The 22231-nt window shown below is 55.6% G+C and overlaps 1 protein-coding gene across 2 annotated transcripts; it reads left to right on the forward strand.

Annotated features, from left to right (window-relative positions):
• Positions 1–313: 313 nt before the first annotated feature.
• SOCS7 (suppressor of cytokine signaling 7) lies at positions 314–21513 on the forward strand (the record flags this gene model as incomplete). Of its 2 annotated transcripts, none has more annotated exons than XM_080633644.1 (10): positions 314–1164; positions 5620–5684; positions 8546–8650; positions 9363–9464; positions 10261–10391; positions 10867–11035; positions 13574–13702; positions 16384–16519; positions 16823–16980; positions 17255–21513. In XM_080633644.1, 9 exons carry the CDS (start codon positions 314–316, stop codon positions 16941–16943), a joined length of 1809 nt encoding a protein of 602 aa, XP_080489770.1. In that variant the 3' UTR covers positions 16944–16980; positions 17255–21513. The 2 variants fall into 2 exon arrangements, with proteins under 2 accessions (XP_080489770.1, XP_080489771.1); XM_080633645.1 differs by having other exon boundaries at positions 17556–21513.
• Between the last annotated feature and the right edge of the window lie 718 nt (positions 21514–22231).

Consider the following 22231-nt stretch of genomic DNA (forward strand, 5'->3'; position numbering starts at 1 on the left):
GACCAGAGCCGAGCCGGAGCCGCCACAGGACGGCGCCATCCACAAGCGCATTGCCCTGTGCCGGGGGGATTTCAGCCTCCCCGCTTGCTGCCGGGGCTGCCCCAGCGGTGCCCGAACCCCCCCCCACAAGTGCCCCGACCCGAGGGGGCGTGACCACATCCAGCGAGGGGGCGTGGTTTGCGTCAGGAGGAGTGGCCTGTGGCGGAAGTGAGGGGGCGTGGCGCGGCGCCGTGATGGTGTGTGGGCGGTGCGGCCCGGTCGCGGCCCCGCTCCCGGTCCCGGCGCCGGCCCTGGCCATGCGGCGGTCGTAGCCATGCACCGCGCCGAGCTGCGCGACGGGGACGCGGCGGCGGCCGCTGCGGCCTCCTACCGGGTGCTGAGCCGCCTCCTGGGCTATGTGGCCGGGCCGGAGGCGGGCGCGGCGGGCGGCGCCGTTACCGGCGCGGCGGGCGCGGGGCCGCTGGGCCTCGGCGGCGGGCGGCTGCCGGGCGGTGCGGCGCTGCGCAGCCCGCGGCCGCCGCCGCAGCTGATGGTGTTCCGCAACGCGGCCGAGGGGCGGCCGGGCGAGGAGGGCGGCCCCGCGGCGGGCGGCGGGGGCCCGGCGGGAGGCGGCGGGGAGCTGCTCTGCCCGCGGCACCGCTGCGCCCTGGAGCCCAAGGCGGTGACCGGGTGGGGAGCCGCGCCGGCGGGCGGGCTGGAGCTGCAGCTGGCGGCGCTGGGGCTGCGGCCGCCCGGGCTGGGCACGAAGGGACCCGCGGGGTGCCCCTGCCTCGGGCCGCCGCCGCCGGCCGGGCCCGCCGCCGAGGAGACGAGCGACGCGCTGCTGGTGCTGGAGGCGCTGGAGCCTGACGAGGCCGGGAGCTGCTCCGAGGAGGAGCCGGGGTCCCCCGGCCGTGCAGCCGCCAGAGCTACCGGTAGAGGAGCCCCCGGCCCCGCGCCGCCGCCCGCAGCCCCCGGGGGAGCCGGCCCCGGCGGCAGGAAGGGCTCACTCAAGATCCGCCTCAGCCGCCTCTTCCGCACCAAGAGCTGCAGCGGCGGCTCAGCCACCGGGGACGCCGCCGCCGCCGCCAGCAGCGAGGGCCGGCGCGCCGGGGAGCTGCCCGCCTCGGCCGGCAGCCTGACCGATGTGTGCGGGGCCCGCGGCCGCGAGCAGGAGGCGGGCAGGTACGGGGGGTACCGGCACCGGCGGGGCTGTGTCCGGCCTGGCGGGGCGGTATTGGGGGCATAGGGTGGGGGTTGTGGGGACAGGGATGGTTTTGGGGTGATGTGAAGGGGGATACGGGGAGCAGAGGTGGTTTTGGGGTGGTGGGGGCTGTGGGGAGCGGTCGCTTGCATTGATGACAGGCTGGAGAGCTTGGGGTTGATGTGACAGCAGCACAGGGCATGCAGCGATGTGGCCCCATGGCACGGGGATATATGGGGTGCCAGGGCTTTGATGCCTTGCTGGAGGTGGAGGATGAGCAGGTACCATCCTGCACATGGGCATCACTGTTGTGCATGGGCTCCGAGCCGGGTTCAGGCCTCTTCCAAGCTGAGGTCTCATCTCCTGCAGCCCAGGAGAGGCAGGCGAGGAGGAACCCGCTGCTCTGGGCCTCGCATCCTTAAAGGGGGTGGTGGAAAAACATCCAGGAGCAGGGTCAGTGGAGGGTGGCTCGGAGGAGCTGCTCCAGGGATGGCAATGGCCGAGCAAGGAAATGCTGTGTTCTGGGGATGGCCTCTGGTGGCTCTGTGCTGAAACCCAAGGGGCTGGTGTTTCCTCTTGCAGAATGATGTCCTGGGGCTCACCAGTGTCACCGCTGGGCTCTGACCTCGGTGGTGGTGATGGTGGGTGATGCTCTGTAGCAGGATGTAGCTGGAGGAAGCGTTGGCAACCACAGGTTGACTGGGTTATGTGTTAGGCTGAAGGGGTATAACTTGGGACCTATTGGTGTGGGACCCAGGGCTGCAGCACTCCTGCTCCAGCAGAAGACACGAGCTGCTTGATGCCAGCTGAGGAGGGTAAAGGGCTGATGCCTCTGGTGGTCTCCTGTGCTCCAGAAACCACCTTCTATGGCATTTCCAGCAGCAGAACTGAGATTCCTCATGGAGGAGGCAGGGAGAGCCTGCCCAAGGGCTGTGCAGCCAGCCTGGGAGCAGCATCCAGTAACTAAATGGACTTTGGGCATTGCAGCACAGCCCTTTCCCTGTGGGGTTAAATAACCCTGTGTAAGGCTTTTGGGGTGTGTGGCCTGCTCAGTGAGGTGAAGACCTGTTGATGGGCGAGCAGAGAGCTCTCCAGGCTTGCTCTGAAGATGCTGACCTTGGGTCAGGTGTGGTACCGGGGCACTTGCGCAGCCCAAAAGGCAACAGAGGCCAAAGTTACCTCTGTTCTGAAGCAGGGGATGGGTTCTGAGATGAAGCAGCCTCAGCTCCCAGTCCCGCAGCTGCTGTGAGGCTGTTTGAGCCCTGTCAAGCTGGTGAGCCTGTGAGGAGCCTGGCTTTTGCGTGTAGGGTGGTGAAGCAGCTTTATACAAGGGCTTCATTCCCCACAAATGACTGAAGAGCCTCAAATGATGACATTAATGACATAATGTTTTGCTGATGGGCTTGTGGTTTGGGCCATCCTGGTGCTTGATGAGAGCGAGGAAGGAGTCCCAGGACCTCCCCCAGCACTGGCATTAAGCCGTGCAGAGCTGGCAGCTGTGTCTTAGCAGGTCAGGAGCAGGGAAGCACCATTATCACTGCCTGCATCTTGCCTTTGGGTCAGTGGTCACTTCTGCTCCAGCATCATGCATCTCCCCTGCACTAGGTAGGTGATGTTTTAACAGAGGTTACTTCAAGGTGCCTGATGCAGCAACTCTTGTGGGTCAGGGACTGTGCACTGCTGCCAGCTCCAGTGTCCCCTCCTGCTCACGAGGGCTGGGTTATTTGAATGATGCTTTTTGCTCCCTGGAGTGCAGCTCCTGTGCTTTTGGGCTGTGGGATGGATGTGCTTGGACCTGGCATCTCCTCTGCTGGGAGGCTGTGCGGGGATGGGATGGTCCCTGCTGGTCCTGGAGGTCTCATCAATGAGGATGAGTGGTTTGGGGTGCTGGGGATGCTCATCCTTGCCTAAGCACGTTAGGTTTAGGTAAGCCAAGCTTGCTGGGAAGTGAATGTTTGACCTCAGCAGATGGTGCTTTCCTTTTCCTCTCTTCTGCTGTGGCCTTTACAGGGCTTAAGCTACCCCAGCGAATGCTGCCTGTTGCCTTGCACCAGCTCCATCAGCAACATGACCTCTCCTTGGTTCTGCTCAGAGCTGGAGGTTGTGGCACCTGTTAATATAGGATGGATCTGGTGTTCCCCATGAGCTGCTGCTGAGGTGGGCTCAGAGCAGCTTTTGGGTTAATTCCTGCCTCTGCTTGCTATGGGGCTCTTGTTGCTGACTTGCAAGTCTCTCTGGTGAAGGGTGCCCCCTTGGACTGTGGTGGGTGTTATCTGTCCCGGCTCCTTTTCCCTTTATACATCCGTCTGAAGCAGAATTCCTGGTATTTGGAGTCGCTGCTCAAGCTTCCCATCCAGGTAGTTGGAGGGGAAGGGAATGGATTTAGGCACTGATTCTGTGGCTGGGTGGATGCAGGCAAACCTGAGCTGCAGCCAGCATCTGCTGCACATCGCTGGCCAGGTTGGTACCAGGTCCTGGCCGGTAGCTGCATTGGTGACCTTGGTTCTTCACATGTCTCCATGTTATTACAAGCATAAAGTAGCACATGGCCAGCTTGGATGGCTGGGTGAGACTGGTCTTGGTGTTACCAGGGCCTAGGGATGAGTGGGAAGCACCATTTCAGCATCGTTAGGATGCTGCAGAGCTTGAGGGCAGGAGGAGGATGTATGGAAGCAGGTTGTTTTGAGTTGGGACGTGGAGGATCCAGTTTGTGGGAATCATTTCTTGCTCTCGTCCTGCTTGCTTGAAACGAGACATCTCGGGAAGTGATGGTTGTAAAATGTTGGCATCAAATGTGGCTGTTTTGGTAACAGCAAAATGCCAGCAATGCTCCTTTCCGTCTGGCTTAGTGGGAGGGAGCAGAGCTGTTACTATATTATAAGCTTCATTGATATTAGTCCAGAAGTGTAATTTTGTGTGTGTGTGTGGCTGATAATCAGGGAATCATCCTCCTTGGAGAGGGGAAAGCCATCCAACCCTCAAATAGGTGTGAGAGACTTGAAATGGAAACACTTCCAAACCTTGGAATGGGGTTGATCTATCAGGATGATGAGTGTTTGTAGTGGTTTTATTTGCAAGCTTATAGCTGTGAATTAACATTTAATACTGTGTACCCCAGTGATGTGTCCAGACACAAACAAGAGAGGCGTTTGGGCAGCTCTGTGAGGAGGTGAGGACTCCCCCGTCTGCTCCACGTGGGAATAGAAGCCTGGAACTCAGGTTTCTTCTCCCTATGGGATGGCTGAGTTGCATCTGCTCAGAGTGATTCTTCCAAAGCCGCCTTGGGCTGCAGCTTCGTCCAGGTTTTGGAGGCGGCTCAGAGCAGAGCTGGGGTCTGAGGCACAAGTTTAAGGGTCAGGCTCTTGATGGGAGGAGGTTGGAGAGTGAGGATGATGCCCAAGAAGAACAGTGTCAGTTCGGCGTTGTGAGGAGAGCTGGTCTCTGAGCTCCTGCAGGTCTTGGTGCCATCACTTGCCTGCGTGCAATGGGACCGGTTCCTCTGGTCAGCACAGTGGAGTTGCACTATTTAATTGGGAGTAACCTTGTCTGACCCACTACAGACCTGGTACAGGCTGCCCAGTGCTGGGATAGGCCTTGCATGATGCTGGGAAGACCTTTGTCAAAGCTGGTGCTGATCTTTATTCTTGTGCTCCCCTCTTAGGTGGAACTGAGTATCTGGCACCAGGGATGTGTTTCTCTATTGGATTCAAGTCCTGACGGTGCCATGCTCTGTGCCTCAGTTTACCAGCAATTTCTATGCCTACATCTGCATAAAGCCCTTTAGCACTGCAATCGGAAGGAGTGGTTTTGCATGGGGAGAGCACAGTGCTGGCCACAGCCTTGTTATAAACCCACTGGTTTGGAAAGCAAGCCGCATGGGAGCTGCTGGGTCCTCATCAGAGGTGCATCTTTAGCTGCTTCCAGCCATCTCCCCAGCTCTGGGTTTAGCTCGCCTGCCCTTCACCTGCATTTTGGAACCCTTTGGGGAGATGGTGTCCTCCAAATGCAGCGCGAGGGCACTCGATGCGCTCACTCCAGGCACAGCCCCTCATTGCTCAGGGACCAAACCTGTTTGTCGAAGGCATTTGGCAATGGCTGCTGCAGAGCAATAGCGAGCCGGCTGTTGTGAAACAGCTTCTGGGCTCTGGTTACCACACTGGCTTGGGGTTCTTCTTCCTAAAGGCTTTATTAATTCTCTAGTTAGGGATTTGCTTCGGAGCAGGATGCAGACCTGGCTTTACTGGTTGACTGCCCTACTTAGGCCAAAGCACTGCTCTAGGAGTCCAATGAACACGAAGCAATGGGATGTCTCGAGCTCCTTGAGTGAGCAATGGGGAAGGTTCTCCTGCTTGGAGGAGGTCAAACGGTGTTTTCTTGTGGTGGGATGCGCCAGGTCACCTCCTGTCCACTAACAACGTTTTCCTTATTTCCAATAGGAAACACAGACTGACAAGAACTCAAAGTGCCTTTTCCCCGGTTGTGTTCAGCCCCCTCTTCACAGGTAAGCACATTTACAGCACATTTGGCTGTGAAAAGAGCAGTTTGTGTTTGATGGTGCTTTGTATTGGAAGGGACCTTAAAGCTCCTCCAGCTCCAACCCCTGCCACAGGCAGGGACCCCTTCCACTAGAGCAGGATGCTCCAGCCCATGTCCAACCTGGCCTTGAACACTGCCAGGGATGGGGCAGCCACAGCTTCTCTGGGCACCCTGTGCCAGCGCCTCAGCACCCTCACAGGGAAGAGCTTCTGCCTAAGAGCTCATCTCAGTCTCCCCTCTGGCAGGTTAAAGCCATTCCCCTTGGCCTGTCCCTACAGGCCCTTGTAAGAAGTCCCTCTCCATGGTTGCACATCCGCATTTTGCAATTCCTCCTGTTGAAACACAAGTTGGAGGTGAAGGTCCTGGTCCTTCCTCTGCACAGGGCTCTGCATCCAAGGGGTTTGGAAAATCCCTTATAGAGCAAAGGCATTTGGCTTGAGAGGGGCTAAGACCAAGCCCTGCTTCCTACCTGGACCATACACCACTGTTGGTGGCTCTGCAATGGGAATTGAAACCCCGTTTATGGGACACGTGTTCCCCCTTTCCCCTTGTCCTGCTGGTTTCTGACCTTCCCTTTTCTGCTGCTGGGGGAAGCTGGTTTATAAATGGGGTGAGGGGAAGTCCTGCTCTGCTGGTGGCTGGAAGCTGTAGGACTGAAAAGCTCCCAGTCATGGTCATGTGCCTCTTGTGGTCTGGGCTCGTAGTCAAAACAGTCCCAGCCACAGGGCTTGGGGCTTCCTTGTGTGAGGCCTGTCTCAGGACTTGCATGAGCAGGAACCTAAGGGCACAAGTGAGTATTTAGCAGCAGTAGGGGGGTTTACATGGCCTGTTACAGAGGTCACATTCAAAATAGATTCGTATTGAGGGTCTTAGTGCAGAGCAGAGGAATCAAAATGGGATTGTGCAGCCATAGCTGCCTTAAAGCTGGTGGGTAGAGCTGAAAGCCTCTTGCTGCTGGTGTAGGTGATGGAGAGTGGGGGGTGTTTTGTGTCCCTGAGCAGGGCAAAGCCTCTTTGGAGAGCAGTGGTGAAGTCTTGTCTTACTCAGAACTGGTTTAAATGTCAGAGAAGTTCCTTCAAGGCAGAGCATTCATTTGCCTTGCCTGAAACTAGGAACTGGAAGCTTCTGATCCATTCCTGATGTTTCCTGTAGCTCCTTCAGCTCTTGCAGAAGGGGAATCACTGGGGGGTGATTCAGCTGTGCTGGTGCTTATTCTCTTCTCCGTTCCCACATCCCTTCAGCCTGTGTCCTGAGGACGGGGTGGCACGTTGAGGACTTGCTCCTCATGTAATGGGACTCGCTTCCTCAGTGTCACCTTGCAAATCAAGGCTGGTGCAGGCAAAAGCTGCTTCTGCTGCTTTGTCTGCTGTTGCTGGGGGAAGCTGTGAGTATAAATGCAATAGTGACAGTGCCCTTGGAGGGGCTTTTCCTGTGTAGAAGACCATGGCATCATCCCCAAAGTCAGTATCTGGCTTTGGGTTGGTGTTGGCTTCAGTCTTGCACTGCTTGGTTTCTTTCATGGCTCTTGCATAGTGGGTTTTCTGAGGCTGGGACAGAATTCACGTGTCTGGTCCTGCTTGCATGAGTTCCTTGGGGATCCGCTTCCAGGTTAGTCCGTGGGGTAAGGGAAGGCCTTTGGAAAGGCTCTCCTTGCCTTCCCTGACCTCTCCTTGAGCAACCCTTGGAAGCATAAGTCCACCACAGCCTGCCATTGCCCCTCCTGCTGCCTTGGGGAGGGCTGGAAGCTGAGTTCCTGCCCCCCCCCTCAGTCTGGTTGGCTTTTGGCTGTGTTTGGCCAAGGTGGATGCAGCCCAGGCACTTTATTGTTAAGGTGTGGAAATGAAAGAGTGGTTTTGTGCATGTGTGTGTGCTCACACCCTTAACTCCCCAGGGAGAAGGTACCTTGGCTAATACCCACCCTAAATACTCCTCTTCCCATCGCTTATTAATAAATAGGAGTCTTAAAAGCAGAAGGAAGCTGAGTCAATCTTGTCCTCTCTAATGCATGGTGAATACACTGTCAGATGGGTGATGCTGTGCACGGTATCTGGAGCAGGAGAGCAGCTCCCTGCCCGCAGGAATTGGAATCTAAGGCAGCCAGATCTTCTTGTCCTTGAGCCCATGGTTCGGGTCTTTGGGATGATGGGGTTCCAGTGCTGGTGTCCATCAGAGCCTGGTTAAACTCAGTTTTAAGCCTTGGCTGTGGTAGCACCCCTTAGGATCTCTCTTTGGGATTTGGGTGTTTTCCTTTTGCCTCTGTATCAGTCCACTACTGAGGCTGATGCTTTGGCCTGGATTTGCTGCCTTCCTTTCTCTCCCATGATTTTAGACTCATGTTAAGCTTTTCTGGGTTTAGGTAGTTTAAATTAGACATCTTAATTTGTGTGGTTATTTTCCCCCGCAGTATCCTGGGTCTGAAGCCTTTTTAGTGCTCAGCAAATTCCAGTTATTTAATGTTAAAGCCTGTCCAGCTCCCTCTTATTAATTTGAAGAGCTGGTACCCTCCTGGCCTTTGGCGTAAAAGCGCAGCACTGATGAGCTCTGCTTGCTGTGAACTTGCTGCTGAAAAGGTCTCAGTGCCTTCCTCATCCCAGCATCCTGGTGCTGGACTCCAGTGGGATTCAAGCACATGTATTGGTGTCATTCTCCTCTGCCTGACCTTTGGGCTGTAGTAGCCGAGCTAATCCATGTCTCCGAAGGGAAGCAGCTAATGAGATCGTGTTCCAAACCCTGCAGAGGTTACTGCCCCTTTCCCCCTCCCATGCTCAGCCTCTGCATGCCCTGGAGCAGGTGTGATACTGACGGTCTTGCTCCGCTAACCCTCAGGTGAAACGGTGTCGCTGGTGGACGTGGACATCTCGCAGCGAGGACTGACCTCCCCTCACCCTCCGACTCCACCACCTCCACCACGACGAAGCCTCAGCCTGCTAGGTACTGTCTTGGAGAGAGCATCCTTGCTGGGTGTCCCTGTGGGAGTGTAGGAGCTGCCCGTCTGCCCTTGTAGGGAGGGAAGGGGAGAGCCTTGAGCATCGCTGGCAGTGGGCTCGTTTCCTGCTCACCCTTCCCTAGCAGAGGGTTGATTTGCTGTTCATTGGCAGGCTCAGTGTTTCTCCTGGATCAGCCAGGAGGGGCGGGTGATGGGGCAGCAATGTGAGGTGGGGAGGTAACATGTTGGTTTTGTAGCATTTCTGCTGCTTTTGGGAGCTGCTCCCCTTCCTACCCATCACCCAGCGAGGCCGGTTCCTTTCTGTGCTCTGTAGTCAGTGGAAGCTCCATGGGAGCTCAGCTGCTCTTCATCCTCCTCTGGAGGAGGCTTCTCTGAGAAGAAGCTAAGGATGGCTCAAGTCAGCCTTAGCAAGCAGCACCTTAAACTGCACATCCCATGTGCTGGGTCTGTGAAACCTCCTTTAAATGCCTGTGTTATGCATGTGAGGAGCTGCTGGGCTGGAAACCAGACTCCTCCGCTCTTGGAGAGCGTGCGAGGCTCTGAGCTGGTGTGAAGAAGCAGCAGCAGCAAGAGGAGGATGCTGAGCTGCTGGTGGGAAGCTCCATCTTGGCTGGTTTGCTCGGGTGTGTGTCAGGCAGTGCAGAGCTCACTTGCTTTCCTGTTTTCTGAATCTCTCTTGCCTCTGTTCTCTCCTAGATGATATCAGTGGGACGCTGCCTACATCTGTCCTAGTGGGTCCAATGGGCTCCTCCTTGCAGTCTTTCCCTCTGCCTCCGCCTCCTCCACCCCATGCCCCAGGTCAGCTTAGCTTTAGCAGCAAGGCTCTGGCTTTCCTTTGAGGGATCTGGAACCTTCTGGGGTTTTGCTTGGTGAATTCAAAGGCTGCACTTTGGGCTTTAACAGCAGTGGTGCTGCCTGCGGTGCCTGCTCGGGGCCGTGTGGTCCTGCACTGCTGAGGGCGCAGGCACTCTTGGGTCAAGGCTCCAGGTTCCCTGTGGCTCTCGTTGCTCACAGGGGTTTTGCTGAAGCTCATCCCTGCACCAGCTTTATCCTCAGTTCAGCATCTCCCGTTTTCTCTGATTCCTCTTGGGTTCAGCCCACCCCAATTTGTGCTGTGTCAGGGAACATGGTAATGAGTGGCAGGGATGGGAGAGAGCTGTGGGGGCAGGGGTTGGTGCAGGAGCCCCAGCTCTGCCAGCCAGCCTGGTGTGCATCCAACTGAACAGCACACTGGGATGCTTCCTGTGCATTTACCCTCCTGCTTTCAGTTGCCTTCAGCACCCACAGAGCTTTCACTGCGCCTTTTTCAGGCTGTGCCTGTTCTTCCCAATGGTGCTGCCGGGCACTTCCCTGGCCTTCCCTCCGAGCTAGCAGAAGGAAATAGCAGTGAGTTAGTCACCTTGGAGGAGCAGGTAGTGACTCCCCTGTGTCCTTCACAAGCACATTGCCCTCCCATGGGTCAGCCCAGCTTCCTCCTCCCCGCTGCAGCTCCTGCATCTTGACCTCCAGAGCCATGCGAGGGGGACGGGGCGACTCAGCCTTGTGCTGAGCTCCCCAGGGGTGACCAAGGCCTGGGCTGTGTCTCCCTCTGCAGATGCCTTCCCACGGATTGTCCCTCTGAGGCCAATGGAGGCGATGCCCGGCCAGCCCGCCCAGCACCTCCAGTGCCCCCTGTACCGCCCCGACTCCAGCAGCTTCGCAGCCAGCTTGAGGGAGCTGGAGAAGGTAACGGGGATGTGGGTGGGTGGCAGCAGCCCCAAGGGAAGGGCTCTGGGTCTAAGCTCTGCTTTTGGGTCTAATCGTCCCTTTTACAGACTTCATAGAGTGGTTTGGGTTGGAAAGGGCCTCAAGATCATCTAGTTCCAACCCCCTGCCATGGGCAGGGTTGCCTCACACTAGAGGTGCATAGACTTGGGAGCACAGGATTAGGATAGGACTGGAAAAAGCCTCCTGCCTTTCTCCCGGTGAGGTCTTTAAGTCATTGTGGGTGGAATGAAATGCTTTCATCGCATCTGTTCTTTCACCACTTTTAGGTGGTAAGGGATATGATGGTGCACTCTCATCCAGGAGCAAGTCCCAACCATCCCTACTCCTGGTTGGACACAACAGGGCACTTCCAATTTAGCATTTAAAAGGAATTAACAACGAGAGCAAATCCTATTGTGTTTGGTTGCTGATGTTCTGCTGTCTCTCTTCCTAGTGTGGCTGGTACTGGGGACCGATGAACTGGGAGGATGCGGAGATGAAGCTGAAGGGGAAACCAGATGGGTCCTTTCTGGTCCGAGACAGTTCTGACCCTCGTTACATCCTGAGCCTCAGCTTTCGGTCGCAGGGCATCACCCATCACACCAGAATGGAGCACTACAGAGGTAAGAGCCATGCATGGGTGGTTCTGGGGATGCTGCTGACCACAGAGGCCTGCGGCTGGGGACCAGTGATCTCAAGGTCCCAAAGCAGTGCTCTGGGCACAAAGCTGGCAAAAGAAGGGGAGCAGCATCAATGTGTCCTTGCTCTTGTGCTGAGGTTCTGCAAGAGGCCTTAGAAGCCAGGTTTGACTTTGCTTCTTGGGCTTCAAGAAGTGACTCTCCTTAAAACTGGGGAGCACGAGAGTTCCCTCAGGCCTTGCTTTGGAAAACTGCACCTGAAGAAGTGATGATGGCAAGGTCCTTGGGACCCTGTCACTGAGATGTGATGTATAGTACAAGCCATCACCCGTCAGCTTCCCAAAATGAAGTTTTTCCCCTGTGAACAAAATATGCCACAGCTCAGCATCTTGCTTTGTTCTCCCGCTATCCTGGGATGCTTAGCAGTGGGATCAGCTGCAGTAGGTCCCAGGTTGAGGCTTTACTTCCACATGTGGTTTCCTGTACTGACCGCTCGTCCTCAGGCTGAGGAAAATGCCCAAAAGGCTCCATGGAGCTGCCCTGTGACCAGTGGGCAAGCTTTAATAACAGCTGCCTAGAGAGCCTTGTCATTAACTGTGCCTGCAAATGATGGGGTCAGAGGCTTCCCAGCCAACCTGCTGGGGAAAACAGGGGTTTGCAGCCCTTCAGAGCAAAGCTCATCCTTCTCTCCTTGTCCTTGCTGCAGGGATGCTGCTGTTCTCTTCCAGTTCTGCTAGCAAACCTGGCAGCTCTTCTGGTCTTGAGCCCCTCTCATGGGGAGGTGGCCCAGTATTCATTGTAACCCCTCTAGAGCCAGTTCCCCTGTCCCTGACCATTGCGTCAGAAGGAAGGATTTTCATCACCCTGTCTTTATATAGAAACTACAAGAATCTCTGTCAGGTGGAGGGGATGTGAGGCTGTCTGTGCCATGGATTCTCCGCCGGAATTGAGTTTTGGAGCAAGCTTGTCTGGCTGCTTACTTTGGGGTTGGGATATTTCCCTTCTCTGAGCATCCTTAGCCCAGCGTCCTTCCCTTTCCTCACTCTTTTCTTGCTGCATGGATGGAGCTTGGTGCTGCCGCCTTCCCTCGAGCATCTCTTCCAGCCATGGCATCGCATCAAGGACTGCATTTTTTGGGTGCAGTGCTTGGCTCTGTGGGGCAGCAGCCCTGTGCTCCCCCCCAGGCCTGGCTGCCTTGTGCTGAATGTGCTGCAGCACCCTGGAAAACTGCAGACTGGAGCACTTTGATAACCAATGAAGATGACAAATGGTGAGGCTGGGGGAATGGTAAAGAGAGCAAGGCTTGACCTTCAGGTTTCAAGTAGATGAGGAGAAGAAACCAGCGTTTATTTGTCTATTTTTAGGCAGGCTGAGGACGCTGGTGCTTGTCCTTTGCATTCACTGACCAAGGGCTCATACAGATCCAGGACTCCCAAGAATTACTTGTGCTTGCTGATCCTGGATGTTTAGCACGTGCTGACCCAGATCATTGCTCCCAAACTGGCCTGTGGCAAGGGTGAGAGGTACCTCCTCCCAGTAAAGCCTTACTGGAGCAAGCTGTGGGTTGTCTATAGCCCTGTATTGCTGCTTGCTGTCCGCCCTACAGAAAGCTGTGAGTGCTGGCCATCCAACAGAGCTGCTTCCTCTAGTGTTTCTGTAGCAGGTTGGTGCTGCAGAGCCTGTGATGGTGCTTGGGGGTGCTGCTGGCCTGGGTACCTCTGCTTTGGCTGGGGAAAGGGGATAAATGGCTGCGTTTTGGTGCGAGGAGGAGGTGTCTGCTTGCAGCACAGACTGTGACACTGGTCTGACTTGAGGCTTCAACACAACCTATCTGGAGATCTGTAAGCAGGGTAGAGGGCCTGCTTACCCCTGTGGCCCCTGTCCAGTTTCAGAGCGTGCTGCTGGAGCTCAATGCACCGTGTCGGGTGACAGCACAGGCAGGGCTGCGTCCGTGTGCCTCGCCCCTGCTTCTAGCTTGGCAGTCATTTGGATTAAGGTGTTTGGAACAGCCAGAACATAAAGCTGCTGAAATAAGGGATCTTTGACAGCCCTAGGGCTGGCAGAAGAGGACTCCAACACCTGGCTCACTGCTTTTACATACCTCTATGTGTGGGCTTAAGTGCTCTGATGCGGTAGCTTGCTTTGCGCGTGCTGTTGAGGGGATGCTGCAGAGGAGCAGGGACGTCTCTTAATGCTCTGTTCAAGTATGTCTTGGTAGTTTTAGACCCAGCAGTTGTTGCAGGCTGCTCACAAGTTCAGGCAAGCCTGACCTGAGGTCATCCTTGGGATTATGGTTGTCATATTGTGTCTTTCTGTGTATCCTCAGCTCTTGGAGAGCACCGGTTCCAGTGGAACAGCATCTTCGCAAGCTGGTGCCACTGGTGTTTCCTCTTAGTGCCCTTCCTAGGTTAAGTTGTCAGCCTGGGGCATTCACGTGGCCTTTGGGAACATCACTCGTGGCCAAATGGCTCCTCTTGCTGCCAGTGCTCCTATAACATGAGGCCTTTTCTGTTCTGTTGGAAGGGACCTTCAGCCTCTGGTGCCATCCCAAGTTTGAAGACCGCTGCCAGTCCGTGGTGGAGTTCATAAAGAGAGCAATCATGCACTCCAAAAACGGGAAGTTCCTCTACTTCCTCCGATCCAGGGTTCCAGGTGAGTGTCCTGCTTTGCCTCTGGGGGAGGTTTTACTCTGCCATCAGCTGCTGGTCTGTCCTAGAGAGCCAGTTTAATGTGGCTTTGGTCTGCTGGGCTCAGTGCATCCTCTGCATCCTTGCCCACTGACTTCAGAAGGACCCTGAGGAGCACATCCTTTACACCACTTATTGTGGTAAGTGGAGACTAGTGGTAAGGAGACCTCCTAAAGCTTTCTTTCCAGGAGTGTGGAAACATAATACAAACTCACGCTATGACAAATGGAGCTGGAGACTGGAATGCTACTCCCTCAACGAGTAGCTATTTGGCTACTAAAGCTCCTCTTTCTTCCCTCCCCCAGTCTCAGTGCTGCTGTTCTTAAGAACCACTCCATGCTTTGTAGTTTCCCAGCTCTCCCTCAGCTGAAACCCACCTGGGGCTGTCAGGAGGGAGAGACATTAAGCTGAGCTGTGGGAACGTTTCCAAGTGTGAGCTCAAAGTGAGCCTCGAGCTCACTTGATAGATGCTGTAGATTCAGAGTCCCTGGGGGGACCCTGATGCCAGAGCCCATCAACAGGCAGGTGCTTGCAAGCAGGGAGGGAGTGTTTGCGAAGCTTTGTTGGAGCATGTTTGATTGCATGCTGCTGGGATTGCAAAGTGCTTGTTTCCCCATCCATCAAGCTCTGGCTCCTTAAATGGGCTCGCATCTCCTGCCTGCTAAATCTGGGCAGGCAACTGGACCAGTATCCTCTGTGCTTTTTGTTTCACTCGTTTGTCCTGGTGTACCAGCGAGCTGGCCAAAAACCCCAGTGTGAAAGGAAGGGGAGAGCTTGCCAAGTGGGCAAATGTGCCCCTTAATTGTGAGGGAGCAGCAGTGGGGAACAGGATCTGGAGGGCGGGTGAGTGGGGATGCTGGGAACAAAAGGGAGCAGGAATGGGAACGCTGCCGTGGTGAGATGGGTGATGGCAGTGAAGCAGAGAGGGGCAGGACTGAGTGTGAGGATTCCTGCAGTAAATTTGTTCCCTATCTCCATTGCCATCGTGCCTGCAGACCCTGATGGTGGCGGTGACCTCTCTGACAGTGCAGCGTGGAGAGGATTTGGCCCAAAGAGTTTCTGGTCCAGAGGAGGCTGGAGGGGAGGAAGGATGGGATGCTCCTCCACAGGGTTCCCAGCAGTGCTGGAATCACAGCCTGGATCTGTTCAGTGTTGCCCTCTGCTGCAGACACTGCCAATAACTGGAGAGCTGATGTAGAACATGGCTGTGCTTCGGAAGGAGAGGGATGGGAAGCAGGTTTTGCAATGTATCCTCCCTTCAAACAATCCTTTCAGCTTCAAGATGCTTTACCTTCCTGATCCTGACACCTCTCCCCTTTGAGAATAGGGCTTTGAGGGCTGAGGACTCCAGGGAAATACCTTAGAAAGCACTTGCTCTAGAAAATATCATCAAGAGCCCCACCAAGCAGTGCTGAGGGGTCCCTTCTGCCTGGTCCCCCACAGGCTGTGCTGGCTCCTGGTCCTGCACCTCTCTATCCGGGCGCTTCTTCGAGTCGCTGCTCCTTGCTCCTTGCACAACAAGGTCTCACCCTGATGCCTGATCTTTAACAGGGGAACATTGAGGATCTGCGTTCCCCAGTGTGCTCGTTAGTGCTGTTCTCCTGCCCAAACGCTAACTGCTGCTCGGAGGAAGAGGCAGTTTCCAGCTCGCATCTGGCTCCTGGCAGTGAGGCATGCGGCGAGCTCAGTGTGCGGAGCTCGTGCTGCAGCCCCGTAGCTGCTGGCTGAGCTCCCAGAGGCTAATTCCTTTCTGTAGGAGAATAGGGAGCAGGGGGGGAGAATCCAGCCTTCAATTGATTGCTGTTCTTTGCTTTCTCAAAAGCTGCCTCACAGCTTCCTGAGCTGCCCGGAGCAGTTTTGAGCCCATCTTAGTGTGAAGAGCTTTCCCTTTTCTCCTTTCTCTCCATTGCCCTCGGAGACAAGCCAGCAGGAGGGGGTTAGAGTGTAACTGGCTTTGAATCCTGCTGCAAAGACAGATAAAACCTTGTGCTGTGAATGAACCCAGCTCCCAAAGAGCCTTCCTGGTGCTCCTGCACCGACCTCTTGGTTCTGAGGGCTCGATTGTTGCCTCTAATGCTGATGGAGGAGGTGGGCTGGAGGGAAAGCTGGATGCAATTCGCTTCCAGCCCTGCGAGGTTGCTGCCTGCGTGGGGAGCTGCCTTTGTGCCCAGCCTCGTGACCCCAAGAATGAGCAGCTTGAGCTGCCCAAATCCCCCAGCTTTTGAATGCTGCGCAAGAACTGCCCAGGGGCTTGTGCAGAGCAAAGCCTACGTGCGGCTCATGCTGCCTGCCCTCTCCTTTGGCTTCCTTCTGCATCCCTTCCACACTCTGTTGCTTCTCAGTATAAGTGATGCTTCATCTACGAGTGCATGGAGAGGGGTGGTGGGGAGCTTGTGGAATCCCGGGATCTGCTTTTCCACAGTCACCCCATGACCTCAGAGCTGTTGCTGCGTTGTGAGGAATGCTGAAGGTTTTGCAGGCATCCCTGAAAGGTTTGGCTCCCCATTCGCAAGCAGCTCCAAAGCAGTGGGCTCCCGGGGTGATGCACTGTCGAATACAGCCTTGCAGAGAGCTCCGGCTTCTCCTTGCTGCATCAGGAGTGGTCTCTTTCTAACATAACACCTCCAACACTGCTTTATTCCCAAGGTCTCCCTCCAACGCCTGTCCAGCTGCTGTATCCAGTCTCCAGGTTCAGCAATGTCAAATCCCTTCAGCACCTTTGCCGCTTTCGGATCAGGCAGTTGGTCCGAATAGACCACATTCCCGAGCTCCCGCTGCCCAAGTAAGTCTCTTTGGTTTCCTCCCTGACCCTCACCCCTGCAGCGAGGTGTGTGTACCTGAAGAAAGGCTCTGGGAGGGAAGAGTTGGCTTCTTCAGCCTCGGGATAACATGATAAATATCCTGAGGTGTGTAGGGATGCCTGCAGGAATGGGGACCAGCTCGGGAGTGAGGTGTTACCTGCCTATGCCAAAGCTTTGGGGTTCCTGCTCGATGTGGGTGGGCTGGGGGAGAGGTTCCGGTTATCCTCGTGGTGGTTGGTGTGGTTGTGGTTCAGGGTTAAAGCTTCTGCCCATTCCTTCCCCAGGCCCCTGATCTCCTACATCCGCAAGTTCTACTACTACGACCCGCAGGAGGAGGTGTATCTGTCACTGAAGGAAGCTCAGCTCATCTCCAAACAGAAGCAGGAGACCGAATCCTCCACGTAGCGAGGCTGCCTCACTCACCTTGTTGCTGTCATTGATGGTACGTGTGTGCTGCTGCTCCTCTGTGGGGTCAAACATAGATCATCCTGTTCCCTTTGATTGCAATGAAAACACAAAACCCTCCCAGAGCAGCTGTGGCCCTTCCCTCTTTGACCATTGCCCAGCTTTCCCTGGGGAGGGGACGAGGCTTCTGCTGCTTCCTTGTGCACATTTGTGCCCACACAAGCCTGTGCTCACGCTTGTGCAAACCCGCTGGAGCCTGGGGCAGATCCCGCAGGCTGCTTGATCCCTCTCCCCTTTATTCTCCCCACTAGGAATTGGATTGTTGCCATCCTGTAGCCCAAGCCTGGCTGTGGTGGAAGGAGGCACGCACGGGGAGCCTGCTTCTGCGGGGCTGCTTCTGCTCTCAAGCTCTTTTGTACAGAGAAGAGGGTTCAAGACTCCTAAGAAGCACAGCAGAAGGGGAACAAGAGCCTCAGCTCCTGCCTGAGGGAGAGGGGAGACAGCTGAGCCCAGCTCGTGGACCCCTTGCAGAACAAAGAATGTCCTGGCACTAGTTACAACTTTGGGAAAGTTTTATTTTTTAATGTCTTTTGGGTTTGATTTTATTTTCAGCATGAGAAATACTGGCTTATGATCAGCTGAATTTGATTGTCCTCCCTTGGAAACTTCAAGGTGGGGAGAGAGGAAGAGAGATGGGGACTCTCTAGGAAAGTCATCTGCTCCAGGCGTGGTGGCAAGACTGGCCTTTGGCCCTTACTGATGGGGAGATGCAGCCAGGGAGCTGCTTGGAGGCCAGACTGAGCCGTGGTGACATGCAGCTACATGGAATAACCTCTGGGAAGCATGGAGCTCTGAACAGTGGGCAGCTGAGCTTTGCAACTGGGGTTTGCAGGGTGGGCCTGTATGCTTTTAAGTTGGGCCCAAGGAAGGAAGAGCACGGGAGCCGTTTAGATGTCATGGAGCCTTCTGCCGAAGGGAATGGCTGCTGCTGCACTGGGATCATGGGCTGCTCCTCTGAGGAGGCATCGTTCCCTTAGCGAACACTGGAAGGAAGTGGAAAGGAGGTGGCAAAGCTGTGGCTGCAGCTGTTGCTGCAGTCCATGGACCAAAGGTACTTGCTCCAGCGATCTCAGTCCTGCAGAGCCACGGGATGTGCACTTTCAGCCTTTCGCTGGCTGTCTCCAAAAGCTGTGAATGGAGTGGCTTTGTGCTGAGCTGTGAAGGAGCTCGACTGGGAGTTGCTGGGGCATTAAGAGGCACCTCTGGGCTGACTTGGAGCAAGAAGCAGACAAGCGAGGCTTCTCCTGGAGCAGCATCTGAGCTCTGAGCTTGCTGCTTCCTCCTCTCCCTGGGCTGTCCCTGCAACCACAGCAGTTCAGAAACAGTAAAGCCAAGAGAGGTGGTTGCTCTTGCTGTGTTTCTGGGCTTGGCGTTGGCTAAAAGACCCCTTCACCCCTTCAGATCCTGGTCTGCAAAGAGTTTGCGTTTCATGAAGTTTGAAGTTTGCTCCAAGTGATGCTGAGAAGCATCTTTCCTCCTGCATTTACACGGGCAAATGTTCCTGTGCTCTCAACCCTGCGGCAGCGTGGGCTGAAGATGCGATGCTCGTGTGTGGCCTGGGCCTGTGGAGCTGAGCACCCTGTGAGCACTCAGGAGCTGCCAGGACTTTGGTCTTGCCCTGCAGAATGATCCAAGCCCTTGAATCAGGCACAGTCCTGTGGATCTTAAAGCAGCCTGGAGAAAACCCCCCCGATTGTCTGCCTCTGCCAAGTGTTGCTACGATGGGTGCTAACAAACCCTGTCCTTCCTGCCCTCACCATCACCTCTGGCCTCGGTTTTTGGCCTTGGAGGAAAAAGGATGGTTTTTAAAAGGATTTGGCTTCCAGATGAAACAAACTGAGCTTCAAATTGTGTAGAAATACCTCATCAGACACTGCTCACTACTGACTGCGTCCCATGGTTGGGACAGGGCTTATGAGGAGCTGCCCCAAGATGTCCTCATCGGCATATCCTGACCCTTGGTGAAATGGGAGCTAATCCAGCCTACAGCTCCCGTATCCCTACGTGGGGAATGGTGATGTTCCCTCCCTTGGCTGTGGACCTACAGCTCACACCCGGTTACCAGCAGAGCCTGCAAAATGAACGCAACTGCTTCAAGTGAAACGCACAGCACGGCGTGAATGTCGGGGGGGGGAAAGGCATCTTGTGCAGGTGAAACTGGGATATCCGCAGCATCCCGGCTGTCCATGTGCTGAAGATCTGGGTCTTCCAACTTACCCGTATGCTGGGTAGGGAAAACTTCCCCAAGAGCCAAGCCTGGTCTCGTGCCTGTCGTGCCCAACCCTGTGCCAGTGAGGAACAGCGTGCCTGGGGCATGTGTCTCCTGCCAAGCTCCCTAAAGAGAGCCTGGAGGCGAGGATACGATGGCATGGATAGGTGATGGCCTGGATGTGTGAGATGGGAGCTGGGAGTCTCCCCTTGCCAAAGCTGGGGAGGAGCTGGTCTTCTCCCTAAGTGTGATGGTAACGGCATCGTTTTCACTCCATCCATCCCTGTTCTGGGATGGGAGAGGCACAGGCTGGGTTCGGGAAGGGGAAGAAGCCATCCTGGAGGGGCAGACCAGGGAAAACTGGTGCTGGGAATCAGTGCAGAGTCCCAGTGCTGGGCTTGCCTGGGGTGGAAACGCACAGCCCTGCTCTGTGGTGGGTCAGGAGCTCCCCATGTACCCCCAGAGCTCCCCTGGAGGTGGATGGGGTGGCTCTGTGGCTTTCAGAGCTGCTGAAGCAGCAGCCAGGCCTTAGGGGCAATACTTGCTCTCCTTGCTTCAGAATAGGCAGGAGAGCTGGATCGTGGTCAGAGGCTGCTGCCTAGGGCTGATGGTGCTGGATATGGTCCCAAGGGTAACAGCCTTCCCTTGAAATCCAGTTAAAATAAAGCTGTTCCCAGAGCTCCTTCCCATCCAGGTGTAAGGGGAGGGACTTGATCTGTTTGAGCATGGAGAAGGTTCAGAGCTCTTGTTCCAAGGCTGGATGTGAGTGGAGCAAGCAGAGGGGGTCTTTGTGGTGGGATCTTGGAGAACTCAATCCCATCTTGCCCAATGGATCCCTATCCCTGTTTAGGGAATGACCAGGGAATGTCTGCATCCTGCCTGGAATGGTTTTGCCGGTTGGTTCTGGAGGATGCTCTCATCCTGCTGATTTGGAACCAAACTTTATAGCCTCCTTTGTCCAACCTTGAATTGTGCAGAGCTGGTGCTTGTTCCTCCTCCGTCAGGGACCAGGGGCCGATGAGCCATGAAATGGACCATAAAAACCACCAAAGCGCAGACAGCATCCATGGAAAAGCTCCTTTTCCAGCTGGATGGGAGCAGCCTTCAGCCATGTACGTGGTGGACCTGGGTAGCGAGGTCCCACTTTGCTCCTCTCCCTGCAGCCTGCTTCACTTCAGCAGGGAATTCCAAGAAGCCCAGGGCAGTTTTCCACAGGGAAGTCTTTAGCTCAGCATGGACCTTTCCGAGGCCAAAAGAAGGGATAAAAAGGATTCCTCTCTGGTTTGGTTTGGTGGGAACCACCTTGAGCTGCTCATGTCAGATGGAATCAGTGGGTCTGAAAGCACCAGGCATGGGGTGCTCCCCTGTGGGGCCACGTTTTAGACCCTAAAGGTGTTTTTGATGGGGACCTTAGTTACCATATGGGTGCAGGGGGATGCGCAGGCTCCGCTGGGAGTGTTTTCGGGAGGAAACCCCTTGAAAGCAGGGTTTGCAGAAGGAAGAATCTTCCTGCTTCCACTAGGAAGGGAGCTGACCCTTTCCCTTCGTTCTTCACAGTCAACGTCTGCCTTTGCGATGGTTTTACCCTTAAAACCTGACCTTCTGGAGGGCTCAGTGTGGGGGTGCTGGTACCCACCCCAGCACCCCAGGCTTCCAGAGCTGGAGGGATCTATCCAAGCATCCCCCGTAGCCCTTCCCAGCCTCATGCTCCTCATCCAGCATCTTCAGGTGCGATGGGGCAGGCGGGACCCTTCCAGCCACCCCCTGCTGATGGGGGTCCCCCCTCTTTGTGCCTCCAGCTGAAAAGCACAACCCAGACCCACAGCATCCCCCCAACCACCATCCCCAGGGGGGCCGGGTTTGCCTTTAGAGGAGGAAGAAGCAGACTGGGGGCGGCTCCTGGTGCTGCTCATGGCCAAGGACTGTTTGGACCACCCTTGGGTAGCAAAGCAGCTTTGCTTCCTTTACCCTTTTCACTTGGTGTGTGTGTGTGTGCGTGCTTTTAATTTATTCAGATAGTTGCTGTATAATTTATTTTCCTAAATTCTATTAAAAAAGTCACAGAAAAGGTTAAATCCAGCCTCGCAGGCCCAGCGGCGAGCAGGGATGCTTTTGATATGAACACCACCAATGCACTTTTGGGTGTGTTTGGTTATTTTTGGGGGTGGGAAACGGGGCTTGGCTGTATATATTGTATTAAAGGCATGTTTGGCCTCTGGTGTGGAGCTGTTAGTAACTGCTGCAGGTCCTGTGGGAGAAGCCGGTGTGGAATTCCCAGGTCTGGGGTTGGTTTTCCTTTGGTTTTGGGGAGGGAGAGTGGATTCCAGTGGTTGTAACTCATTTCCAGCGTCGGTTTGACTCATGGGGTATGGTTTTAGGGGGTATTTTTTGGCTGGGGGGGCGGGAGAAGGGAAGAGAGTGGGGGTTTGAAATAAACTCGGTAGAAATCGCTTTATGTGCTGTGTGTTGCCTTGCAGCATCCCTATGGGGTGGGAGGGGGGCCCAAGGGGTGGAGATACCCACGTCCTGCCTCCAGCATCACCTCATCCCTTCCTTTCCCCACTGCCTGGTGTTTCCCCCTTCATTCTGTGTCTGATGCTTTGAACACCGCCGGGTTTGGCAGATCAGAGGCTGTGGAGTGACAGAACGGGGCTGAGCCTGCATCTCCCCCCTTCCTCTTCCTCCATCACTGGGTGCGGGCAGTGAGGAGGGGTTGGGGTGCACCAGTTCCCCCCCTGTTGCTGTCCCGGCTGTTGGCTTGGTGCAGGGCTCTGCCCCAATGCCCCTGCCATGGGCACAGTCCCCAGGCATGGGGACAAAGACCCCATTGATGGGCCCAGACGGGGAGATCCAGCATCTGAGGCCTCCTCTTGAGCTGGTTCTCAGTCGGACCGAGCCCGGGGGCTGGAGCTGAGATGCCCCCAACCCCTTTGGGCAGCATCGGGGAGGTTTTGGGGTTCACCAGCCCCAAGAAGGGTTGTGTTTGGGGGGGGGGGTGTCAGGGGTTGTACCCCGGGTC

This window comes from Psittacula echo, assembly GCF_963264785.1.
Source record: "Psittacula echo genome assembly, chromosome: 23".
Classification (NCBI taxonomy): Eukaryota; Metazoa; Chordata; class Aves; order Psittaciformes; family Psittacidae; genus Psittacula; species Psittacula echo.